At 40.7% G+C, this 18,072-nt stretch overlaps 1 protein-coding gene across 1 annotated transcript in view; it reads left to right on the forward strand.

Annotated features, from left to right (window-relative positions):
* The first annotated feature begins 441 nt into the window (after positions 1–441).
* Positions 442–18,072, forward strand: part of kirrel1b (kirre like nephrin family adhesion molecule 1b) — a 67,981-nt gene continuing 50,350 nt past the window's right edge. Inside the window, exon 1 of the mRNA XM_073491644.1 lies at positions 442–528. Within this exon, the coding sequence (XP_073347745.1) occupies positions 442–528 (87 nt within the window). The remainder of the gene's footprint in view (positions 529–18,072) is intronic.

Genomic DNA, 18,072 nt, shown 5'->3' on the forward strand with positions numbered 1-18,072 from the left:
TTTTATACACCCTACAGACCCAGTATCCACTGGCTCCACTTTCACTTAATTTAACATTTAGCGCCTTCCAATCTTTCCCACAGAGGCTTTTCCAAACTTATTTCCCTTATCAGAAACTGAACTTGTGTAACCAAATGATTTTATTGCGTGGGCACCACGACCGAGTCTCAATATATCCCTCCATCCCCTTTTATTTCTTTTCCTTTGGTGGATTTTAAACGGTGATAAAAGAAGAAGCAGCGATTTGAAGATGGAGATGGACAACATGATTACAGATGATGAAAGCGGGTATCCATCACCACCCACTCTGTTTGTGTTTCCATCCTCCTTCTGTCTGTCTATCTGCCTGTTCCTCCTCTCTCCCCTCTTATGTTTTAATGTAAGTCGATAACTATCAGGAGCTGATAACACCCCGGGCTCCACTCGGCATGGCGAGGCTCGATGAGGCGAGGAGAGGAGAAGGCGAGAGCAGGGTTGGGTGAGGCGGCGGTGGCAGTGGTGGTGGTGGTGGTGGTGGTGGCGGTGGGGGTGACACTATCTCCCCTCAGTGAAGCCTGATATGCCTGAGTGCAGCAGAGATAAGCGAGCATCTCTCAGCGGTGGCGGTGAACGGGGGCAGTGACGTCACGCTGCTCGTCTCTCGGCCCTGTGGCGGTAAATGAAGTCGTGGCGTCACAGGTGAAGATTATGTCAGAGTGAGATTTGTCATTGTTCGGGAGAGGAGATAAGACTGTGTGTGTTTCACAGAGTGTGTGTGTGCTCATGGTTGTTCTTAATGAGCCTTTTCTCACTGCAGACATTTTGACTTGTTATAGCAGCAATAGCACAGGTACAAACAATGGCTCTGTTCTATTCGAGTTTGCCATTAAGTCGTGACAGGGTGACAGTGAGCTAAGATGCACAATACCAGGACCTTGAAACTGAAGCAGCTAATTGGAATTCAGCCATCATTAATTTCATTATTCACACCTGTGAATTTCCTACATTTAAAATATCTTCCAAGAAAAAGGCTCATTGAATTTGATGCTGTGAGGTGGTGCTGTTCATTACTTTCTCCATTCAGCGATTAGTTGATTTGTCTATAAAATGTCAAAAAGTGGTGAAATAAGTCCTTAGTGTTTCCCAAAGACCAAGACGACATCTTCAAATGTCTTGTTTTGTCCACAACAATAAAGATAATCAGTTGACCGTCATAGAAGAGTGAAGAAACCAGGAATTATTCACATTTAAGATTCAGAAATCAGAAAATTTGGTGTTGTTTCCTCTTAAAAAAATGTTCAAACCAAGTTATCGATTATCAAAATATTTTCCAATTAATTTAGTAGTTGACAACTAATCAATTCATCATTGCAGCTCTACTGTGAGAACCTACATACATTTATCCGTAATGTCTGATGCAATATGTTTGTGGTATTTCTTTCGTTTCTTTCAATTATGTTTTGTTATTTAGGTGAAACCGTTTCTCTTGAGATGCAAGACAAATTTCAGAAAAAATATCTGGATAATAAAGTGGAATCAATCAATCAATCAATCAATCAATCAATCAATCAATCAATCAATCAATCAATACACTCACATCATGGAGACTTAAGTCTAATCAGGGGACATAAACCAAGATCCCAAAAGGTAGGCCATTTAATTGGAGGACTTAGTTTTTTCATTAACGTTGTGATAAATCTCTGTGGAATTAATAAATGCGAAGTAAATCAATGCGATGTTCTTCTAAGTGAAACTAGAAGGTGTGTGTTTTGTGTGTATGTGTGAGAGAGGGGGGGGATTGTCATGGGAAAGAAGAAGTGGGTGTCTTTTTTGTATGTTCCTTAAGAAAGGTACTGTGACGCTGTGTGTGTGTGTGTGTGTGTGTGTGTGTGTGTGTGTGTGTGTGTAGGTCTCAGCCAAGACCGATGAAGAAAGAGCGAGGTTGCAGGTTTGTGTGTCTATGTGTGTGCAAGTGTGTGCAAATCCACAATATACGACGAGGGCCAAAGGAAAATAAAAGAGTAGGTCTGCCTGGCTGTGATTGAGGCAAAGCAAGAGAGAGAGAGAGAGAGAGAGAGAGAGAGAGAGAGGGAGAGGGAGAAGGGGAGAGAAAGAGAGACAGTGGGAGAGAGAGAGAGCGAGAGAGAGAGAGGGAGGGAGAGAGAGAAGGAGAGAGAGAGAGAGCGAGGGAGAGACAGAGGGACAGAGAGAGAGAGAGCGAGGGAGAGGGAGGGAGAGGGGGAGGGCGAGCATGATGGGGCAAGTGAAAGACGGAGCAAAAGCAAGCGTGTTGAGGAGAGCGCGAGAAAAAGATAATTTCTTAGCTCTTCTTTTAAATAAGTCTGTTTCTATAGCAACCGTCCAACCAGCCGCTGGAGAGAGAGAGAGAGGGAGAGAGAGAGGGAGAGAGAAAGAGAGAGAGAGGGGGAAAGTGGGGGTGAGAGACAGAGGGAGGGGGAGGGAGGGAGAGAGTTACCATAGCAACGGAGGAAGAGGGAGAAAAAAAGACTTGGAGAAACTTTAAAAAATGTAAAAGGCAAGATAAGCAAAGGAAGAGTGAATTTACAGGAAGGCAGTGAAGGGTAATCGGGCAGTGTCGGGCAAGTTAATTAAAAGATTTAATTAATGAGTCATTACTCATTGAAATAGTGATTACATTACTTTACTTTATAGACTCGAGAAGTGGGAGGAGTTGCTTTGCACGTCCAGAGGCTTCAGGTTGTAAAAGTCCTGTTTATTTTGTGTATAAACAATGTGAGGTGACTGTCAGCTGGAGCTCTTCCAAGGCTGACACGGGCATAAAACTCTTCTGGTTGAACATTCAGCACAAAAGATGAGACGCTGTGTTAAAAAACGTGTGGTACTTTAATAAAAAAAGCGCCAAAGGCTGCGAGGAGCAGGTAAATTAACATTTTTCACAAAGATCGAAGAAATGACAATTCAAATTCACAAAATGCCACGAGGGGTCTCTCAATTAAAATTAAACAAAAGACTTTAGTAGTGTGGGATCATGGGAGTTGTTAAATAACCACCATTACCAATGAAAATCTGTCATCGTGACTCATGTTTCACGGATGAGGTAATTTTTAAATTTTACTCATGTTACATTAAAGATCCTATTTATAATAGAAATTGATTTTTGAGTCTCACTCCCAACTCGTTAAATACTGATGCTTTGGGATGGCAGCCAACCCGTCCTACAATCCAAAAGCGTCAGTTTTTGACGATTTGGAAATGAGACTCAGAACTCAACTTTGCTTACAAATAGGACCTTTAAAGATATAATAATATGTAGAATTCTACATTAAAATGAATGAATTATCCCAAATATTTCCAAACATGTTCAAATGTTCACATGGTCGCCTGTTGCTACCTCCTGGTTAGAAAATTTGTCAAACTAGACTAAACTTAACGTGAATAAAACTTTAAACCATTACCTCATCTGTGAACATTTGTGCCTGAGTCACGTCGCACAGATTTTTATAAGCAGTGGTGGTTTGTTTAATGGTGTGTTCACCACCAGCAAAGCAAATTTGACCATGGGATCATTTGTGTTCATATTACTCATGCAAACAGCCAGATTACTGTAGCTGTGAGCCAGCGAGTAATGGCACACATCGAAGGTATCTTCCCTTCGTGAAAGTAAATTTCCCCTCCAGTCAACATTACAGAACATAAATACTCGACGTTGGAGGTCACCTCTGTGAATTTCTGCTGTGGGCAGGTTGATCAACAGGAGTGAAGATAAAGCCACTTTTTAATCACAGAAGTTACAGAGTAATCTCTGAGCTCTCAGGAAACGGCTCCAGATCAGAGCAGAATCTGATGTGACTCTGGTGTTTATTCCTCCAGGAGGTCTGACACTGCAGCAGACTCTCTAGCTTCTAGCTAGTTTTAATGGTTTTAGCTAGGTAGTCAGCTTCCTACAAAAGATGTTCCCATTCTTAATCCCTCCCAAGAAGCTCTGAGTGGTCGATTATTCTCCAACTGAAAGAAATTGGCACATCACCACCCTATTTGAATTGCTAAACAAGTCTCAAATTTTGGCAGAGATTCAGAGATTCCAGGCAAATATTTCTCCATGGTATTTTTGTTCCCAAATGCGACGGTGAATTATGCCAAATTTGCTACAGCTCTGATTTATGCCCCTGACTGGCTTCTTCTCTACAGCAGTGACACCTGAGGCTTATGGGAATGGTAGTATTTAAATCCACCCCCCACAAAACTGCTGGAAAACATTCTGAAAATAATAAAACCAGATTGCAGTGAATCTATTTTGTTAAAATATACAGGAGACTATTCCATACTGAGGAACATTATTAAAATAAAACTATGAAATGGGAATTTGACCCATGGCTCTTTCCACTTTGACGCTGTAACATCTGTATAGAGTTGTGTAGGGATGATGTATTTTTGTAGGCCAGAAGTAAGCATCTCCCTGGTTCCCTCAACAAAGAGACTTTTGAATAGGATTTTTGAATATCGCCGAAAATAATCTCATACGTTTTGGTCAGCAAATTTCAATTTGAAACACCGTATGGTTAGGCGCCTGACAAAAAAAATATATGAAAAAAGATGTTTAAAAAAGAATTTGATTCATCCACCGTTTTGAAGCGACAACGTCATCACGTCAGGTTATAGATCCATGGCGGGGTAAGCTAGCTAAACTTGGGGAGTCCCTTGGGGGAATCATTAAGCTGTGGCAGGAGTTTATGGCGCAGAGAAGAATATTGGGAGCCCTAATGAAACTAAAACAACAGCCCAGCAAGAGGACGCAGTGTCCAGTGTAGCTGTACAAGTTTGTCTCCTGGATTTGAAAGCCATGTCGGACAAACTCATTCTTTCCAAGAAGGAGATTTGGAACAGAAACTTTTGAATGATGATTTCAGCCTGGCTTATCTTCGGAGTTGCAGTGGCTGCACTGTGTGTCAGATAAAAACTGCTTTATTTACTGCAAGGCAAGAGAGAAGAGGGGTCGTGTTGAAGGAAAGCTTAGTAACCAACCAGGTTTGCCCACCTTGAATCTGACATGCATCTGGAATCAGTAACAATGCATTTACACTGCATTACTACGCTGCACCCCTGAGCGAAAATACAGCTGAAGAAAACCAGGTGTTTGTTGGATGAAGGTTCACCGATTTGGTGGACAAAACTGATAAAATTCCACCCATCCATCTCCTGGTAAGACAGCAAAGAAGCTCACCTGCCATGTTATCAAAGTAGTATGGTACCTGGATCAGTTACTTTTATGCTATTACTGACTTTCAATTGTAATCCCTTATATTACCTGTCAGGAAAAAGTAATCCCACTGCTGTACTGCTCAGATAAAGATGGAGTGAGCAGGGTAATATGGCTGTACTGTATGGAGCCGGCAGAGAGAGAGAGAGAGAGAGAGATATGAGCTTCAGTCATAATAGTGGCTACGGCTGCAGCCTGATTGTCCATTCTCAGCTCTTGACCACACATGACCTCCATCACGGTGCGGAGACGGGGTGAGTGAGCAATGAGAAACACAGAGGGGAAGTCAGAGAGAGAGAGAGAGAGAGAGAGAGAGAGAGGGAGAGGATTGATTGGGAGTCCCAGAGTTCAGACAGCTCTGACCACAGAGGCCTCGATCTGTTTCCCCCTGAAAGCACCGACGCTCCCCGGTGATCCAAAATAAGAGTCGACATGGGTCATATGAGGGGAGAGTGACCGAATCCTTCATCCTACACACCGAGTATGGAAACTTGAGTGTGTGTGTGCAATGTTAGTGTGCCTATATAGTGTGTAAAATGTGTGAGAGTCAAACAAAATTGACACAAAAGGGGATTTCTGCAGCAACAAATTCAAGTTTCAGCAAAGCAGAGGAGCCTAGTGTGAATCATAATCAATTTCAGAATCAGAATCACAATTTTCATTGTCATTGAAAAACTAGTAAAATCATGATGATGTGGTGTTTATCTTGGTCTCTGCCAAACAAACATGTTTTATTACATCTTGAGAAGAAGCTTTGTAGGCCAGAGCATCTCCGCTGCACGACAAAATTTCATTAAAACACTGTTTTGTGATACATTTTACCTTTATAGAATAATTGCAGTTCTTGTGATTTGGATATTGCACTTAGTACTACTGCCATTTAGATTATTTTGCGATTAATTGTGCAGCCCTATAAACATGTATGTAACAGTGTGATCCTACCCTCTCACTGAAGTAGTTCAGAAACAAGTGATGGGGGGGCGGAGTGGCTGAGACAGAGACACCATTCACCCTATTAAAAGACACTGTACCATCAACATAATTCTGAGGCTGTTAATTTAAGGTAAAAAGTGACATAATGTTGCTTTAATAACAGTCCAAAAGACATATTGACAGTCATAATCTGTGAATTGTTTGTCTGCAAGCTTTATTTTGAAAATCTAAGCAGACTTTTTATATCAGACCGTATTGGTAATTTGACTACAGAGGCTTTTATTCTGAAAGTGTAACCAGATGTTGCATATTAGGTATTATTAGCAGAGCACTTCACATTCAAAACTGACGCTAGAGGGGTATGTAGTGTGTCACAGTTTGAGGCTTGAGGCCACTGATGAAACTGCCGTATTTGACGAGCTGAGAGTGAGAACGTGTGTCACAGAACAAAGAATATGTGCAATATACATTGGTAATAATAAAAAAATGTGCATTAATGTAACACATGAAACAGACCAAGTTCTTCTAGTTCATTCATTGGTTTTGTGAACAGTATATATTGTGAAGAATGTGAATGATATGGTGAATTTAGACGTAGAGGTCCATTTAAAGTAAACATAAACCAACCTTGTCATGTAGGATAGAGTCATCTGATACCAGACGTGATACAGACAGAATAGGTAGTCATGGTACAGTAGCCTGGATGGGCTACTGGGAGTCGACATGTTCCGAAATACTGATTTTCCAGACCGTTGGCGTGCATCAGTGCTGGAAAATAGTACAATAGTTTTGATAAGGTGACACGTATCAATCCACGATGATGTGGGTGTTGACGACAGGTGTGTGGACGTAAAAAAACAAAGCAACCGGTGCAGGTGTTGTGATGTGCGTCATGCCGTGAGTGTGTGTGTGTGTTGCGCTCCATTCACTGAACGATTATGAAAGCTTTAACCCGTCTGAGTCTACGCGGTGTGAAGCCCTCTGCCACACTGTAGAAGGTTGTTAAAGCTCTTTTTCCTTGACTACCTCCAGCTCCTCTTCAGCTCAAGGTCTTTGAACCACCTGAACTCACCCCTGTCAATACAAAAGCCTTTTGATGTGTTCCTGAATCCCGACTCACTTACTCACTCATTTTAGCAGTAAATTAGGAGGTTTTCTTTATACCTCTTACAAATGGTCTGAGCTGTCCTTGTAGCTTCTCTGCTGCCGTTTTGCACATTTATCACTCTTCAGCATCTCTTTCATTTCTATTTTGAACTGCATCGCAGAACGAATATGTTCATTGATACCACAGTCGTGCAACTTAAAAAAAAAAAATCATATTGTGATTTTTCTGACAGATATTACGATTGCCATACGATTCACGGTTAATGGGAATCATCTTCTTTGCATCCCAATTTTCATTCTTACTGAAAAAAGCTATTAAATCATGATGATGTGACATTTGTTGGGGTTTTATTTACATCCGGAGAACAAGATTTGTAGGCCAGGGCTTCTTTGCAGCACTACAGTTATTCACTATAATGCCGTTGTCATTTCTACCTAAACAAAACATGGCAGCTTCCTGGCTTGGATACTGCACTTGGCCATATTTCCATTTCAGTAATATTTTGATTAATTGTTCAGCCATCCATACTAGATATTGCCTGTGTATTAATGCTATGCAGGTATACCAAAATAATTTGCCATCAGGGCAGTAAGTTTTTCATGTATTCCTCATTATACTTTGTTTCGAGACCTTGAAACAAGTGAAACTAAAGAAAGAAAATCTGTCTTATAAACAAGAGATACTTTTGTAGCTTTTCATCCTTCATACATACTTTTTAAAAGAGTTTTTGCAAAGCACACAGCAGCCTACGAATTATTTTGTTTTAAAATATTCAAAAGGTAGTGTACTTTCATCAAACTTTCCCCAACATAAAACACTTCCCCTGTAAAGTTAGAGTGTGGGTGCATGACTTTTAAAGCCTCAATTGAATCGTAGTCTTCCTCCTCCACTGAAGCTTTCAGTGCCTCCGCCTTCATGATGTGCTGTGTTCTTAACAGCACAGAACATTTCTTGTAGATTCTGTCCTTTGAAACAGCTCGCATAAAGTCGAGCCGTTATGCACTAGACGGAGCAGGGTGAAATTAATGGGGTTTGGAACAAAAGGTTTTGAGAAAGATTTCCTGACTATTCCCCATGCAATTACTTAATCCCTTGTAATTAGTCTCCGTGTTTGAAAAGGAATATACATTCTCCATCTCCCCCTCTTTTCCCTCTTGAGTCGGAAGACAAAATTGCAGACAAAAACAGAATGAGTGTCTTTTGTGGAGCATGCTGACTATAAACATCCACACAGTCTGGCTTTGAACAGCAGTTACGTTATATACAACCATTAACGATTTACATTTGTTATACTCAGATTCACCAGGATAATTATTTTCCACGAGAATTGGCCGTTATAATTAGACATAAACATGGTCCAATTTTTCTGCATAAATTAACCTTTTTGAATCAGTGCACTCAGACATCAGACGGGGAAGAAATGTTCATCACTTTCTTCTCCTGCTTTTATGGACAATGATTGTGTGGTGAATTCACCGCAGCAGATAATGAGGAGCACATAGTCATTTCCATTCTGGCTGAGCCCACACAGGACAGCTGTCTATTTTAAGCTATAGCTGCTGGCCAGCGAACCATTAGCCTGTTTTACACCGATAGCAAATAGCCATTAGGCGTAACTGCAAGCCAGTTAGCCAACAGCCATCTGCCGCACACTGCAATTATGCTGCCTTAAAGTGCTGTTGGAAATATAGTAATTATGAGTTGAGCATGCATTAATGACAGAACACAATGGTAAATACGCCGGGGAAAGGGGGAATTTTCAATGATACCTGCGGTAACAATCTGTGTTCTGAAGAGCACGTGAGCTCTGTGAATACTGAATGAGTTGGTTAAGACGTTTTTTTTGTAAATAGAATAAAGAGCAGAACTACTTATGCGACAAATTAACTTTGAATAGTCCCGTCCATATGCATTTTCATGTTCCTCAAAGTTATACTTCCATCTGAGCTCAGCTGTGGCTGCTCTTGATGGGCTCTGAAAGCAGCGGGCGCAAACTGAAGTAGCTGGTTAGCCGCTAGCTGCTAGTGCTCTGTGCCGCTTCCTCTGTTTTGCTCTGTTCTCTTCAATGACAGTGGGCTCATTGAGACCATGCTTACACTACTAGCTCTCAGTGTAAATCCGCAGGCTGTGTTTGGTGACTCTTTTCCTGGCAATGACAGTCACTGTAGTCAGCAGCACATTCAGGTCAAGCAACTTGACTCATTTCGTCACATTCTGCCACAAGCCTTTTTGCTTTCACAATGCTCTGATTAAGTGGTACAATAGTTGCAAATCTGCTGGCGTGTTTGCTGAAGAGTAATTACTAGCGTCTGATAAGCGTTCTGGGGAAGTTTCCCAGCTACATGATTTCCACAGAGGCTTTATCTCAATTGAATGTGATTGTCTTTGCCGAATTGGCTCAGCCATGATCCTGGAAACTGGCCTTGTCTCACACACATGATAAGACAACAGATTGCCTTGTACGCCATCCAACCAAGAATAATGCTGCAAGCTGTAATAATTTACACCATCCGTCAGGGTTTTTCCACAACTACATGCCTTCTTCATCACCGAGATAAAACTGCAGCTCGCTGGCAAAGTCTGAGGATCATAAATGGCATGTTGGAGGCACTAATTGGCCACATGGAAGCAGGCTCAGGCTTCTCATAAGCACATCATACGACATAAACACAGTGATGCAAATCAGGTTGTAGCAGCACGCGAAGATGGGTGATGGATGCTGGGATATGAGGAATGAGATTTCCCACTTTCTTAATGTGCCTTTTGTGGTGTGTGTGTGTGTGTGTGTGTTGGCCTCACTTCCTCTCTCAGGATCTCTCCGTTTGTGTTACCATGGGTACGGCATGCTTCCTATATCCCGCTTAACCCCCACCACCATCACCACCATCACCACCATCATCACCACCTCTCCTTTTTCTCCCTACATCCTTTACTCACTGGTTTCGGTGTTACCATGGCGACACATGCCTGTCTCCTCTCTGCCTGCTACCTGTTTCACATTCTGCCTTGTCTCACTGGGTCAGTCTGTCTGTCTGTCTGTCTGCCTGCCTACCTCTCTGTTTGTCTGTCTGCCTGCTGGCTGTTTGTGTGCCCTTGGCTTGCCTTTCTTTGTTTACTCTTTGTTTGTTTGTTTTTTGTTTTTATGTGTCTGCATGATTGTCTGTCTGTCTGTTTTCCTGCGTCCGTCCTTGTCTGTGTTTGCTCTCCGTCTCACTCTTTTTTTTTTTCTCACTTTGTCTCCGGCTGACTGGCTGTATGTCTGGCCACCAGGCTTTTCCACCTCTAATCCCTCCTCTCCTCTTTCTGCTCTGCTGCTCTGCTCTGTTGTTCCCCTAACATCCACCTCTCTACCCTCCTCTTCTTCTTTTTTTCTCCCCCCTTTCTCACCCCCCGACTCGATTGTGTGTTCCCACATCAAAACAGTATCCATTGAATGTCACAGGGAACACACAGTGAAAAAAAAGGGAGGGATTTAGGTAATTTTCGCAGACGGCAGCTGTTGCTATGGCGACACAACTTTTGGATTTGCTGGGCAGAGCGAGGGATGAATAGAGGGATAGAAGGAGGGAGAGAAAATGTGTGTGGATAGAAAAAATAAGGAGGGGAGGGGGGTTGAAGAATGAAAGCCATGTCTTTGGCTCTGGTGCTACATGCTGGCCCTGGTTTGTCCTCTGAGCAGTGTGAGATTTAATCCACAATACGAACACTTTGGGAAGAAATGCACCACCTGAAGACAATCATTCAAATCCCTCAAGTATCACAAACCTAGAACCTCTGTGATTATTTCCAGAATTCTCATTTTTCCCTCAAAACTGGCATCATTTGTACAGATTTTATGCCGTCAATCACTTCGTAAGAGAGCGTGCTAGTTTTTCCAAATCTCACTCTTGAGATGAAACCCGCCTCTGCCTGCTAATGCATGTAGAAAACCACTTCATTAAGCTCTCAGTGGTACGCTCTGGCCTTCCTTTGTTCTGCCTCTCCTGCAGTTGTAGCAAATAAACCAAAAAAAGAGATCTCCATGTTGAGAAAAACAATAAATCATTTTAAAAATAAATAGACTCCAAATGAAGCCAAACTAACTCATCATCTGTTAAACAGCATCTTCTTCTTCTTTGTTTCTGTGAATCAGGTTGCAAATGTGTTTGTCACTTCCTTCAAAATGGTGAAAATTTCATTTGGGATGGAACACCCCCCTCCCCTCTGAGTGCTAATGCATTTAGAAAAACCACTTTATTATAATACGCATTTGAATATTCATAGTAGGCAGGCAGGGGGGTGATGGAGGAGACTGGAGCCTTTGGGTATTGATGTAGAGCTGTGGAATTAGCTGCGAAACTGCTATTGATTCAAGCTGTGAGGACTGGAATATGAAATACGAGGGAGGGGGAGGAAAAGGGCAAAAGACCTTATCAATGAACTTGGAGAATGAAAGAGGGAGTGAAAGAGAACGAGCGTGCTCAGTGGGAGAAAAGAGAAAGAAAAAACAGATTATCAGTCAGCGGAGAATTGAATTAAAGGGAGACAGAAGGACAGAGTGGTTGAAGAAGGGAAAAGGAGATTATCAAGCAACACAGAAGGGGAGCGAAGGAGACAAAGTAGGGGAAAGAATGCATGGAAGAAGGAAAGAAAGAAGAGTAACATGATTAAGGAACACAGAAGAATGAAAGAAAGATCAAATAAACCAAAGAGCGAGAGAATAGGGCAAGAGGTCAGGGCTCGCCGCGAGTGGTGCTTTAGCCCGGAGACGCCACGCTACAGTAAACCCTCCACCCCCGGACGCTGCAAATGGTTGATGGGAGGACTAAGTTGACAAATGTCAAAGTTTACATTTCATTGCAGAAGGTGGGGGCAGGAGAGAGGATGGGGATGGAGGGATGGAGAGAGTAGGAGGAGGGATGGAGAAGAAGAGAACGGGGGGGGGAGTGAGGGAGGAAATGCCATGCATTCCATTAAGTGGCCAGCGAAAACCACAGAGAGAGGGGAGGGGAGGGGAGGAAACGACAGAAATGGGAGAGAAATACAGGAAACGGAGGAGGAGAGGTAGAGGAGAAGGAGGGCGGGGGGGTGGGTAGGGATTAGACCACCATACATAAAGACAGATAGAGATAGAAAAGGGGGTTTATAAGCGAAGGAATGAAGTGCTCGATTCATCACTGCCTCGACTGTGGTCCTGACCTTTGAAAATGGAGTTAACGTTAGACAAGGCAGCACTTAACATTCTGATGGCCTCCATGTTTGTTCTTAAGTTGTCAAGGCAGAGCCTCATATTACAGCTGCCCCGTGTTGATCTAGAAATTGCATGGCTTTACAACTCTCTCGCTAAAGGATAATAAGCTGACATAAAAGCTTTTCACATTCTGATCTTATAAGAGAAGATAAGGCTGCTGATATTCTAAATGTTTGTAATTGTTAAGAAATCCCAAAACCAACAATGGATTGATTCTACTGAGTATTACCTGTTTAGCTGAAGCCTGATTTACAAAAACTATTAAATACACATCAGTGAGCGTTACTGTTAAACGATGCAACATGTTCCTTCATTACCATGACACTGTAAATTATTGTTAATTGATCCCACATACACCCTCCAGCTGCCGGAAATGACCACTAGAGCAACAAATGTGTATTGATCCACATGTGAAAATAGTCCCAAACAAATTCACTGTTACTTCTCTTTGAGTAATTGTTTGCTAAGAGCTGCAGTGCTCAGCTGTTACAGGACATTACTGAACCTTTTTAAAAGGTGAAACTACATAATTGTGATCCTTTTTAAAGATTTACATTGCAGGTAAGAAGGAATAGACTTGAGCGCCACACGAGGTAGACTCGAAAAGTATTGCTTGACTAAGTCACTAGTTGGTGTTTTCATGGAATTTGTTGACAGTATGAACAATACAGACTAATGTGAGCCCTTAGATTTGTCACAATTAATTCATCCGGACAGTGTACCTTTACTGTATGTTGTAAAAGTATATCAACATTAAAACTAGATTTTTTTGTTTTTGAAACATGCATTATGAAACATTAAACACTTCAAGCTTTTGTAATGATAAAAAAAAGAAATAATCAATCATCTATAGGGAAAAACGACACTTTACTCTCCAAAATATAGGAAATGTAATGAGGGTAAACTGTTTCAAAATCTACCAGAACTCTAATTTTTACATACTTAAATTTTATAAACTTAGAGCCTCTACTATGATAAAAAATAAAAATAAATAATTACTATGGGGAAAAAAAATCTCTTTTATCACCAACAATATAGGAAAGGTAATGAGGAGAACTATTTCAGTCCATGAAACTAGAGACACATTGCTGTTGCAAGCAAAAACAGACTGAATTTAAAACAAGGCTACTTTCTGTTTCCCTGCCTGAGGAAGGCCAGAGGTACAAAATTATCGTGTCTGTGTTCTTTTGTGTTTAAAATGAGGCAAGGCCATTTTCTCTGGAAATGTTCTAAACTGAGAAAATTGCATAACTTTTGTCAGAGGATACGTAACCTCAGAACTGCCTGGTCAGTGGGCTCAGAATAAGGCTGCTTTTATTAACTCCAGAGATTGTTCAGCAGATCCAGGCTGTCTTTCCACATATCCAACTTTTTCTCCCCTGATACCACTTCTGATACCCAAATACAGGGTATTAGCCAATGCCGAGTACTGACCTCATACCATGTGCTATTTTTCCCCCCAAAAAACCTATGACTCTTAACTGGAAGTGAAGTTTCTTACACCAACATGTTTTTTGGACTTGTGAAAATTGTATTTGTATTATTAAGAGGGTTTATGAAAATGCTTAACCCTTTTGTCTCACACATGTAACAATTTGTGCTGTAGGTTTGCTGGTTTTATGAACAGATGCAGACCTTACAAACTGCACTGAGCTGCTGTGATAAACAAAGATAAGAGCTGATGCTGCATTTACTTTCCTCTGTGTGTCCACATGGAAAAGGCTTACCTCGTTGTAATTACATGTGAAAAGTTAATTAATGTAAAGTCAGACTTTTTTCCTGGGCCATTCTCCTTTATTAAGTTTTGTTGAAGCTGTGATCCTGTGATGTGTAAAGCTTCAGAACAAAATGGTGACAACATACAGGAAGAAGAATAGGCTGTAGGCTGCCCTACACGCTACTGTACACCAAGTTTAATATGCAAAATCATTTTATACAATATATGTAGTAAGGGGTCCCTGCTTTGTCTCTCTGTCAGCTAAGGGGTCCTTGGCCTGAAAAATGTTGAAGAACCCTGTTATAAAGTGTTATCAGCGCAGTATCAGCTTTAGCTTTTTATGCATGTGAACTCATAGGAGCCAAAACTGTATTTGAAAGAGATGTGCAACATTTAGCCAATACCCAATCCACTTAAAAAGGTCAGTATGGCACCCATTAGTACATCCCTAAAAGCAGCTGCATCTTGGGAATAAATGAAGAGTTTGATTGCAAAAAAATCTCATCAATGAAACATTTCAAATAAATAACTTTCTCGCGGCTCAATGGCCCTCGGTTTGAAGTAACTTCACAGAATTCTGATGTGGTGGTTGTAGTCTGGTTCTTTTCCTTAAGTAAATAACTGTTTGGTTTTATACATTGTACAAAAATCAATTCATTCATTTCTCTTATGCTGCTTCATACTAAAAATACTTACTCTATGATGCATTAACCTGCATCATTGAATCAAAATGCAATTTTTCAGCAAACCCATTCCATGTTTTTCTCATTGCTGTAGCCCAGTAACAATTTCCTAGTAGGATTCAGGCCAAGATGAGTCAGAGTGAGACTTGGGCAAGCCTTGAACAAATGCCATGGATGCACAGTGATCCTGGTTGTAACAGATTTTTTGCAGTCAGAGTTATCTGGTCGAAGCAGAGTCTGAGAGGAGGGCATTTGTTTAAGCCAAAGACGTAAATGGTTTTAAATTGTTTTCTCCTGCTGTAGTACGTGACTTGATAAACAAACTTCACCCTACTGTATGTAATGTACTTGCATTTACATTTTATTTCCTATTTTAAATATTCCACTCATACACTGTCTAGTTTCTGAACATTCATTGGCTCTAATAGTTTGCAACCTTTTTCTTTTTTGATTTAGGATTTTGACTCCTAAACTTGCTGGATTCGCAACTGGATCCATGTTTACAGCCTTATATGGACCCATTATTATTTCACATTCTACCGGAGGTCCCAAAGTTTCCAAGGATGCCAGATATGTCAGCTTGAATTTTGTGGAAATGTGCATAAATGATGCACAAGACAGCAGAATATTTGCATCTGATGTAACAGTGCAGCCATAAAAACACTGCATCCTGGATCTTGAATATTTCTCTCAATATGTGCACCACAGAGCTTCAGTAAAGTGTTGGAAGATGAATATATAAGCAGTGTGGAGAAGATTTTTTCATAATTTAGAGAAAGTTATGGTTGATATGAAGAGTTAAAGAGGTTTAATGGTTTTAAATCCAGCTCCAGGCAGACTTGAAAGGTTTAGAAAAAAATCTGGGATCTGCAGCACCAGGCAGTACACACAATCTGTCTGAAATGTATATTGAAATGCACTATAACGCAGTCAATGATACACAAGCAGATCTCACTGTTTTCTCCCCAGAGCACACAAACAGTTGAATTTGTGACTGCGAGTTGTGTTAGAAAGAGAAAAAGAACAAATCTTGCCTTTATTCTGAGATTTCTGATTGAAGCGTGACGCTCATTCAGGCCGCAAGAGGAAGTGAGCTATTTGTGATTCATATCTTTGAGTGTTTGATATCTTGGAGTGTGTGTGAGAGTGTGTACTGTATGTGAAAGGGTTTGTGGGTAAACACTGGAACAGGTTTGTTTGAGTGTTGGAAGGAAAGTGTTTTCACAAACGAGATAAAGAGATGAAGTACATGTGAGCACAGTTACAGCAGTGATCAGGGCGACACAAAATCTGAATACAGAGACAGAGACATTTTACTTTGTCAGGTCTTATAGTCTTTTGATTACGATTTTCTTCTAGTTTCCGTTTAAGATTTTTTTTGAGTGCAAATTAAAAGCACAAGGAGGAGAGTGACCAGTCATATGTACAGCAGAAGACATTTTAATTGGCTATAACATGCACAATAAATTAAGTTAATAACAATGTGATGATTCGCTTTTTCACACGTGGATTGGAATTTCCAGATGTGGAAACAGAGAATTTCCGTTTTGTCTTAAATGGAAAAAGTTTCTTCACCTTGTTCAAAGAGAATTATTCACTACACTTATCTTTTGCTCACTTTGTAGGTTAAGTTTTCTCATCCAACCAAATAAGACAAGCTCATAAAATCTGATGCATTGCCATAACTACCCAACAAGTCGACAGCCACCCTAACCGTACATAAAAGTGATGTTCACACATTGGAGGTACTCCCTGCAATTTTCATCGTAGTCAGAGTTTTATTTCCGCACATTTTTCTCATAAAAATGGATTGATTGTACCGTTACGGATTAAAAAGTATGTGGAAAAAAATATCAAAATATATATAAATAAGTAAAAAGGCTTTTTTTCTTTTCTTGTTTTCAAAAATGCATTTTTTCAAATCAAATGTTAGTCTTCTTTTACTCCTCTGTTCTTGGCCTCCTGTTACCTCTGACGGCACCTTTTCACCACCAAATATCAATATACGTCACTGACCTCAATGTCATATCACCCCTGTACTCGTGGTATGTGTGTTTGCACAAGATTCAAACAACTTTAAGACCTGTTCATCAAAACAACACTTTAGATAAGGTAGAAAAGAAAAAGAATGACAAGGGGAAAGGTAAGCTACGTTGTCATGGTGACAATAATAAATGCTTTGTTAAACTTTAGAATGATTGTGATCATTTGTTCGTTTTTTTAAAAAGGTTCTAGGTTAATTTATCAGCCATTTAACAAATGAATGATAAATTAAGTTTTTAAGTTGCTTTATGCTGCATAGGTGGATCGATACAAAACCAAACTATTTTATGGAGTGGAGTGTGGAAGAATGAATTGACACAACAACAACATTGACTGGCAGTTAGAAACAGGAAACAAACATTGATTATTTCTTTTTACAGCCCCACTGGTGTTCGAAGTGGATCTTTAACGCATCAATAATTAACACTTTTGCATGGTGTTATTACTAACTTTACTGTGACGAGATCTGCAGACTTCTTCCAATACTGAAAACAGACCAACTGTCTTGTGCTGCTTTTCAGACACTAATGATTACTCTCGAGGCAGCACAAGACAACCAGTTATTTTTAACTCTGAACAACATTTGAAAATACAGAACAGCAGCTCCTGTAGTTAAGGTAAATTACACTCAAACAAAAGACTCTGTGTATAAAATTCAACATTTTACTTCTTTGTCTTGTGCGGACACACGTGATGCTGCAGAGCTGCTCCTTTTCAAGCACTTCTGTTTTTGTGTAATGTGTACGTGTATACAGTATATGTGTCTGCACTATTTGTGTGTGTGTATGTGTGTGAATGGTCCGAAGTGCTGCCTCCCTGCTGATAGTCCTGTGACTGGGATCTCCTCCCTCCAGCCTCCTCCGCATCCTCCTCCACCTCCTTCATACTTTGTCTAATGAAAAACCTTCTGCTCCTCTCTTTCTTTTGCACAAACACTCCCATGCACACGCACATACACATTTGAAGACACAGAACTATGTGCACACACTAACAGAGGGAGGTACAGACACAGAAAAAGAAGCGCGTTTGGATGCACAAACAACAAAGCACGAATACTCACAGATAGAGGAGTACACACACTCTCAGAACGCCTGCTGACAAAAAAAAACATATACATGTGTGAAGTGCACATACACACTC

Source organism: Pagrus major, chromosome 21, assembly GCF_040436345.1.
Source record: "Pagrus major chromosome 21, Pma_NU_1.0".
NCBI classification, from domain to species: Eukaryota; Metazoa; Chordata; class Actinopteri; order Spariformes; family Sparidae; genus Pagrus; species Pagrus major.